At 59.1% G+C, this 8,905-nt stretch overlaps 1 protein-coding gene across 1 annotated transcript in view; it reads right to left on the reverse strand.

Moving 5' to 3' along the window:
* The window catches only part of TXNRD3 (thioredoxin reductase 3), a 22,521-nt gene that overhangs the window by 5,950 nt on the left and 7,666 nt on the right, over positions 1–8,905 (reverse strand). Inside the window, exons 6-9 of the mRNA XM_027768785.1 lie at positions 6,934–7,049; positions 4,083–4,308; positions 2,924–3,016; positions 154–230 (exon numbers count right to left, since the gene is read on the reverse strand). Coding sequence (XP_027624586.1) covers positions 154–230; positions 2,924–3,016; positions 4,083–4,308; positions 6,934–7,049 — 512 coding nt within the window. The remainder of the gene's footprint in view (positions 1–153; positions 231–2,923; positions 3,017–4,082; positions 4,309–6,933; positions 7,050–8,905) is intronic.

Raw genomic sequence — 8,905 nt, forward strand, 5'->3', positions numbered from 1 at the left:
CGCCCCGGCCCGCCCTCGCCCACACTCTCTCCAGCCACCCGGGCCCACACTCGCCCACACTCTCTCCGGCCCCCCAGGCCCACACTCGCCCACACTCTGTCCGGGCCGCCCCGTCCCCCCTCGCCCTCGCCGGCCGCCCCGGCCCACACTCACGTCTGGCTGACCTCGACCCCGATCTTCTCCAAGCCCATATTCTTTGTGCAGGAGTCGCGGCCGACTGCTAGCAGGACCTGCGTGGAGAGAGCAGACATGTCATCCCTGTTGGGCAAGCGAGAACATTGCTACGGGCCCTCCGGTCATTAAACAGTACATGTGGGCTGACCTCAAAGTCCAAAGTCCTAAGTGTTCCAAACTCCGACATTTCGTAGGTGACAACACCACTTTGCCACAAGTGGAAAGTGCCACACTTGATCTTCTGTGACAGGTCACCGTTAAACACTGCAACACGAACATGCCATAGAACGTCGCCTCCGAGCAGGGGACACGAGGGGCAGAGGGGCTGCGTACTCAGACCCACTCTCACCCCAGGACGCTCCATTGTGTGTGTGCAAGGACGCCAAAATCCAAAAAGAGAAACACCAAATCCAAAACCTGTGGTCCCAAGCTCATCTGGTGAGGGTGCTCGACCTGCAGGGTAAGCTCAGCTCCCCACGCCGACAGCCTCGGCAGCTGCGTGGAACGTCGGCACGCCCCGCGCAAGGCACAGATCTCAAACGTCTCGAGCCGACCAAAGCCAAGCCGGCCAATGGCACGTGCTCAGCTGCGCTCCTTCCCAACCCACGTGGTGAACCCTAACCCTGAGAATTTGCACCCGACCGCACCTGGGGACAGGGCCTTTAACGAGGCAATGATGCTGCGTTCAGGCCGTGTGGTGGCCCGAAGCCAGTGAGAATGGCATCCCTGTGAGAAGAGGAGAGACACGGACACGCACAGAGGGGCAGCCGCTGGGGACACGGGGACGGAGAGCGGCCCTGGCCTCACACTACCGGCCCCGGGAGCTGGTGCCAGCAGCCCTGGCACGCGTGTGCACCTAGCCGCATCACAGAGTCAGCCGCGACTGACCAGCCGGCTCCTCTGGTCAGGTCTAAGCCCACCGAAGCGTGGACCCTACCGATGGCACGCCAGCTCTTCCAGGGGAAGAGGCCAGCACGCCCACCAGCGCCTGAGCCAGACCGGGACGTCGGCGGGAAGGGCGCGTGCCCGACACACCTCGGAGCACAGTGGTCTGCCCGAGTCGGTCGCCATGCTCAGAGAGGAGACGACTTTGTCAGCTCCGCGGATGCAGGAGGAGCGCTGGACAAAATCCAACACTCGTTCCAAACCGGAACCTCCGTGCGCCAGGGCTCGGAGCAAGCTGCCCTGGGCTGGCCTGGCCCTGGCGGGCATGGGAGACAGACACCTGCGCCGACCGCCGGCTCGCCCCAGCCCCGTGGCTTGAAACAAGCGAACAAATGTGCCGGGTGCGTGTGCGTGTGCACCCGACGACTGGCAGCAGAGACAGCTGCTGCGGCTGCAATGTGGCCTTGGCCCTCCGGGGGAGCCTCTCCCCACCTTGGTCTGTCTCTGCCCAGTGGGCACACACGGCCTTGACAATTTAAAACAACAGCAAAATGATATCATCTCTTCCAAACTGGTCATAGAGTAAATACAACCCCATCAAATCCAGGCAGACTTAGACCTTTTCAGGAAGTGAGAAACTGCTTTCAAAGTGTGCATAGAAACGCGAGGGGCAATGCCGGGACGGCCGGGAGGTGACCCTGGGCGTGCACACGTCCCTGCCCCGTGATAGAAAATAAGAGCAAGAATACAGAGAGCTCGGGCTCCTCCACCTGACCTGCACACCGGTAAAGCTCCGCTATCCGGACTCAGAGCTCAGAGGGCGGGCAGAGGACAGAGTGCGGAAGACAGGCCCACGGCCACGGCCTCCACACGGACGCTAGAGCACCTCAGCCAGAGCCGGGAGTCTCTCGGACACCCAAACGGAAGGGAGAACCGCGAGCCCAGCCTGCGCATCCGTGAGCTGGGTGCACGGTGGGTTGCACGCCCAGACACGAAAACACAACGGAGACGGGCCAGCAGCCGGAGACCGAGTGGCTCAGACAAGCCCATGGACGTGGAATCCGGAGCTGGCCCAGCTATCTAGAGTGACAGAGCCAGGACAGCAGCCACTGTCCTGGGGTGAGGGGCAGGAAGGCGTACTCAGCGTCCTGTACAGAGGTGGCCAGTCCCTTTTAAAGGGGGACCACGGACCTGCGCGTCTAAGACCAGGCCTCCGCTATCAGTCATCCCTCGTTACAAAAACTAGTAACTTGCAAAGTTAGATGTTCTGGATAGTTTTGTACGTTCACAAACTTAGAAGAAATAGGTTAACTCCTAGGGGGGAAGAAACTAATGAAAAGTAACTCAAGAAAAAAAAAAAAAACAAGAAAGCCTTAAAAGTCCTGTGGCCGTAACAGAGACTGAGCCGGTGATCAAAAATCCCCAGTGGGCGGTCCTAAGCTGAGAAGTTTATTTCTGGGATTTCTACCGAGCGCACAGAACCGATTCTTCCTTCTTTTTTTTAAGAGAAACTTTTACTATAGGGTGTGTGCAAGCCCCAGAGAGACAGAAAGCGAGAAATCACCCCCCGGGGGGATGGCCACGCCGCAATCCTTCTCCACTCTCCACTCGGGATCTGGGCACGCACGCACACGCGCCCGGCGTGAGTTCAAGCCTCTGGGTCTGGGACTCGAACTGCAGTCGATTACGTGGGAGTCCAGCAGCAGCCATTACACTAACTGCTGGCCCCGAGAACCAATTCCAGTACTACGTAAACGGTGCCAGGGAACACAGAAAAGGAACATAAGCATGTTTCTCTGAAGAACCGGGGCGACGCCACGTCCAGCCCACCCGAGCGCGCCCCGCAGCGACGGCAGGTACTCACGGTGTTGAACACGTCCTCGACAGTCTCCGGTCCTTCCGTGGATTGGGCCAACACTTTTAGCTTTCCAGGGGAGCCTTTCTCCAACTGCTGAATCTAGTAAGGATAAAAACGTGATGATGTCACCTAACGGCCACAGGAAACAACCGAGTAAAACCGAGCAAGCGCGGGCACATGCTGGGCACGGGTGTGGCCTGTGCGTGCTTGCGTGCCCGTTTCCAGCTGGGAGGGTTGTCGCCAGGGGCGCTCTGGACGCGGAACCTAATCCGTGGCCTCGCTGAAGTTGGAGGGAGAAATGGAGGGGCGACTCCCAGGCGGGGCTCTCTAAACTGCATGGGCTCCGCCGCGTGGACACTGGGCAAGGCATGTGCACACAGAGACTGCTTCCACCCGTGCCCCGCGAGACGGGAGATGCCCGCGGCCTGGCGGCCATCAGCAGGCGGAGCGTGAACCAGTGCTGAGCTCAGGAGAGGCGCCTGGCCACGTGAGAGCCACCGAGGGCTGCAGAAGACCATGTGACATGTGTGTGGTGGGACGGGCTGGGCCACAGTCCTGGGCCTGGGGCTGAGAGGCCGAAGGTCAGGGTTGGCACTGGCTGCACAGAGCACCGCCGGGAGCCACTGACACAGGGGAGCAGTGCAAAGGGACGCGCAGGTGGGAGCTGCTGAGCCGGCCGGGAGGGAAGGGCGTGAGCAATGGGAGTGCTGGGTGGAGCGGCCAGCACAGGTTCTAGCCCGGCCCAGTGGCCTGAAGACACGCAGCTGTGCGCATCAGATCCCCATGGAGACTGCAGGGGAAGGGCTGTGGCAGGACCAGGCCCTTGGGGCGCTTGGCCACACCCCCGTCTGGCACTAAAGAGAAAGGCAGATAGACGTTTTTACAGAGGGGAAGAAAGACACATGGGGACCCAGACACACAGGAGGGGAGGCAAGGACGGCTGGCCAGACAGGACGTGGGGACAAAGACGGCCGACTAGGCTGGACAGCCTGTGATGGGCACGGGCACCTCAGAGGAGCGGCAGAGGGTGGGCCAAGGCAGCAACCCTGTCTGAACGCCATCTGGGCACAGCGAGCTTACGTAATGGGGCAGAGTAAGGAGGGGTGAAATGAAACGTTAAGGAGAGCAGGAAAGAAACAGAAGGGCCCGGTGTCAGCAGACTCACCGCCAGGGGGACGAACTTCCTCAGGAACCTCACGCCGTGCTGCTCCATGTAGGCGCCCACTTTCTCTGCCATCTCTCGGTCGAAGCCACGGAGGAGGATGGAGCGCACCATCACCGTGACGTCCAAGCCCACGCCCGCGAGGAAGCCCGCACACTCCAGAGCCACGTAGGAGGCGCCCACCACCAGCGTCCGGCCGGGGCAGTAGGGCAGGGAGAACAGGTCGTCGCTGAAAGACAGCCGGGCAGGCAGCCATGGGGCTCGGCATCTGGGCAAGGAGGAGACGCAGGCCGCCCACCGCACAGCGGCCGCGTGCTGTGCTTGCCGGAGCCTGCGGAGAACCTGACCCTGGCCCCGGCAGTGGGAATCAACCGGGCGTGTGCATGTGGCCAGCCCCAGAGCCTGACCGGACGCGGGGAGAGGGAATAAGGACCTGCGTGCCCAGCCCCACGGGCGCTCTCTGAGTGTGTGCGTCCTCTAGCAGTAAGGAAAAACCGTGGAAAGGTGAGCTTATTTTAAAAAGACCAGACAAGAAACATTCGAGGCAGCAGCCTTTAGCCCCACCTGCGGAGGACGTGGAGGAGGACCACCTCGGAATCCTCACAGCTGGGCCAGACCCAGGCCAAGTTCACAAACAGTTCAGCACAATCAGCCCAGCCCCGGCGGGCAGCAGCACAGCGGTCTGTAACGCTGGAGGCCGCTCAGGACCCGGGTTCTGTTCCCGGGCCAGCCTGGGACTGCAGAGCGCACCGTCACCCCGGATGGCGGGACGGCGGGAAAGGTCCGCAGGGTGGGACCCCGCAGAGGCTGCCTGTGTGCCTCATGGAAAGACAGAGATTAAAGACGTAGATAGGAAATTTGAGACTATATTGATGTGATGAGGGGGTAACTGTTTTAGAGATATGTGTGTGTGTGCTGTGTATATGTGTGTGCTGTGTGTGTGCTGTGCTGTGTGTGTGTGTGCTGTGTGTGTGCGCTATGTGTGTGCTGTGTGTGTGCGCTATGTGTGTGCTGTGTGTGTGCGCTATGTGTGTGCTGTGTGTGTGCGCTATGTGTGTGCTGTGTGTGTGCGCTATGTGTGTGCTGTGTGTGTGCGCTATGTGTGTGCTGTGTGTGTGCGCTATGTGTGTGCTGTGTGTGTGCGCTATGTGTGTGCTGTGTGTGTGCGCTATGTGTGTGCTGTGTGTGTGCGCTATGTGTGTGCTGTGTGTGTGCGCTATGTGTGTGCTGTGTGTGTGCGCTATGTGTGTGCTGTGTGTGTGCGCTATGTGTGTGCTGTGTGTGTGCGCTATGTGTGTGCTGTGTGTGTGCGCTATGTGTGTGCTGTGTGTGTGCGCTATGTGTGTGCTGTGTGTGTGCGCTATGTGTGTGCTGTGTGTGTGCGCTATGTGTGTGCTGTGTGTGTGCTGTGTGTGTGCTATGTGTGTGCTGTGTGTGTTTGCTCTGTGTGCTGTGTGTGTGCTCTGTGTGTGTGCTCTGTGTGCTGTGTGTGTGCTCTGTGCTCTGTGTGATGTGTGTTGTGTGTGTGCTCTGTGTGATGTGTGCTGTGTGTGCTGTGTGTGTGTGTGTGCTGTGTGTGTGCTCTGTGTGATGTGTGCTGTGTGTGTGTGTGCTGTTTGTGTGTGTGTGTGTGCTGTGTGTGTGCTCTGTGTGATGTGTGCTGTGTGTGTATGCTGTTTGTGTGTGTGTGTGCTGTGTGTGTGTGTGCTGTGTGTGTGCTGTTTGTGTGTGTGTGTGTACTGTGTGTGTGCTCTGTGTGATGTGTGCTGTGTGTGTTGTGCTGTGTGTGTGTGCTGTGTGTGCTGTGTGTGCTCTGTGTGTGTGTGCTGTGTGTGTGTGCTGTGTGTGTGCTGTGTGTGTGTGCTCTGTGTGTGTGGGCTGTGCATGCTATGTGCTATGTGCGTGTGGTGTGATGTGTGTTTGTGTGTGTGCTGTGTGTGTGCTGTGTGTGCTGTGTGTGCTCTGTGTGTGTGTGCTGTGTGTGTGTGCTGTGTGCTGTGTGTGTGCTGTGTGTGTGCGGTGTGTGTGTGCTCTGTGTGTTGTGTGTTTGTGTGTGTGCTGTGTGTGCTGTGTGTGCTCTGTGTGTGTGTGCTGTGTGTGTGTGCTGTGTGCTGTGTGTGTGCTGTGTGTGTGCTGTGTGTGCTGTGTGTGTGCTGTGTGTGTGTGCTCTGTGTGTGTGGGCTGTGCATGCTATGTGCTATGTGCGTGTGGTGTGTGTGCTGTGTGTGCGTGCTGTGTGTGTGTGCTGTGTGTGCTGTGTGTGCTCTGTGTGTGTGTGCTGTGTGTGTGTGCTCTGTGTGTGTGGGCTGTGCATGCTATGTGCTATGTGCGTGTGGTGTGTGTGCTGTGTGTGCGTGCTGTGTGTGTGTGCTGTGTGTGCTGTGTGTGCTCTGTGTGTGTGTGCTGTGTGTGTGTGCTCTGTGTGTGTGGGCTGTGCGTGCTATGTGCTATGTGCTGTGTGTGTGTGTGTTTGCAGGTCCACCTGGACAATGGTGCAGCAAAAGCCGCATCCTCCGTGAGCCACCTGCTCTGCGGTATGCAGCGGCTCCTCCAACCAGCAGAAGCCCCGCGAGGTGTCCTGCCTGCCCGCAGCCCCCGTCACCTATGCCCACGGGCGCCCACTCGAGGCCTACATCCCGTGTCTTTGCCCGGCCTGGGGAAGCTCTGAGCCACGCTCCCGGACGCTCCAAGCAGGGTCCTCAGACATGGCCCATTTCTGTCCTGGCTGTTACCGCCCCGCACTGCCTGCCGCCTGCCCTCCTCCCTTCCGTCCACGCCTCCCGTGGAGTAAGATGGCCTAGGAGCCCCGGGGAGCGGGAGTCTGGCTGCCAAGGGCGAGGTGGCGGTGGCTCACCTGGTGATGCAGTGCTCTCTGTCCCCTGGGATGCCCAGGTACCGCGGCCTCTCCCCCGTCGCTATGACAAACTTTGCAGCAGTGTAATTCGTCTCCTGCCCCTTTCTGTTGGTTGCCTAAAAATAAATAAATAAATAAAACTTTCACTTATTCAGCAAATGCTATCGCGTGTCTGACTCTGGCACACAACAGAAGCTGCCCCATGGGGCATCCTGTCCCATGGCGGCACCGGGGTGGAGCCCCCAGCAGGCACCGGGGTGAAGCACCCGGTCCTTAGGGCATGCAGTACAGTACTGTAGTGGGCTGGCAGAAGCCGGGGAGCCAGCCAAAGAGCGTCAGTGGAGGAGCAGAGGTCCCCACGGGACAGGAGAGGAGTGAGGGAGTGAGAGGTGCAGAGATCAGGGAGAGCACGCCGGCGCTCGGCCACGGGGACCAGGAGTCGGGAACAGCGAGTGGCCGGGGCCCTGGAGAGCAGGGCGGCATCGAGAGGGAAGTGACCGCCAGGCCGGAGCAGAGGGGAGGTCCACATGCCACCTGGAAATGCAGGCTGTGTGGACCCGACAAGGCTGTTTGTTAATTCCAAGTGTCCAGGAGGATTACAGAGTTCACCAGGGAGACGACATTCCAGTGTTTGGTGCAAACATGGCTGAAATCCACGCACGGGTTTTCATTTTGCACCTCCCACGAGCTCCTGGCAGACCCTGTATGAGGAACTCCATGCACGTGTTCATTAAAGACATTCAGGTATCAGAGACGGTCTACACACACAGGGGGTGCCACGGCAGGGTGCACGGGGACAGCCTGGGGCAGAGGCTGCTAGGAGGGTCATGGACAGACAGGCAGACCTGGAGTTTCCAGCTGGAGTGACTGGAAGGTCACCCGTGAGGAATGGCAGGAGAGGCGGGTGTGCCCGGGGTGACTGGCCCACCCCGCCCTCCATGGGGCACGGCGCTGGGGGGAGACATGACCCCACGCACCCACGTGGACGGGGTGGTCCGAGCCAGCCCAGGCAGGCCTCACAGGGCGCTCTGCAGGGCCGCGTGGACCCCAGGGTCTGTGTGGCGCGGGTCTGTCACTCAGAGGCCCAGCCAGGCCTCACAGGGCGCTCTGCAGGGCCGCGTGGCCCCAGGGTCTGTCACTCAGAGGACCTCGCTCAGCTTCCAACGCAGAGAGCAAGATAGACTGGGGTCAGGGACATCTGACCAGTGTGTCCGGCTCTGCTCAAAACTGTGGTGCCCACGGGACAGGCCCATGTCCAGTGTGTCCGGCTCTGCTCAAAACTGTGGTGCCCACGGGACAGGCCCATGTTCATGTGGCGGTCACCTGCATTCACACAGCACACGCGGAAACGTACAAGGTAGCCATCCCGATCTTACCAGTGCTTTCGTGAGCATTTCTATGTTTATAATATGTTAGAATTCCAGTTAAAGTTCCTTTTTTTTAACATTTGCTAGAGGGCATGTATGCTCACCTTGGGGCGGGGGAGAGATACAGAGAGAGACACATAGAGAGAGAGGCAGACAGAGAGAGACACACAGAGAGACAGAGAGAGAGAGCGCACCCGCAGGGGGAAGGGGTGGCCACACCCAGCCCCGTCCCCAGGGTCCTCAGGACTTGGACCATGCTGCTGGCCGTGTGGGATCCAGCTGCCTTAACCACCATATTGGGCTGGCCCTAGTTAAGGGTTTTTTTTGTTTGTTTTTTATTTAAAAAAATTAAAGGATCCTACTACCAAAATTCTTATCTTTTTAAAGTCTTTTGAATTTTGAACTAGTTAAGCATTTTCTCATTTACGATGACCATGAAGTTGAAGGCAAATGATAACCTTAAACAAAGAGTCTTTAAAATGCAATTTCTTCACGGTAGCCAGACACGCGGGGGCAGCAGACCACGTGTGTAGCTGCGGCCACAGCCTCAGCGTGCGCCACCTGCCGCTCGGTTGGGGCAAGCCCAGCAACACCAGGCCCAGCCT

This window comes from Tupaia chinensis, unplaced genomic scaffold (assembly GCF_000334495.1).
Source record: "Tupaia chinensis unplaced genomic scaffold, TupChi_1.0 Scaffold147500_1, whole genome shotgun sequence".
NCBI classification, from domain to species: Eukaryota; Metazoa; Chordata; class Mammalia; order Scandentia; family Tupaiidae; genus Tupaia; species Tupaia belangeri.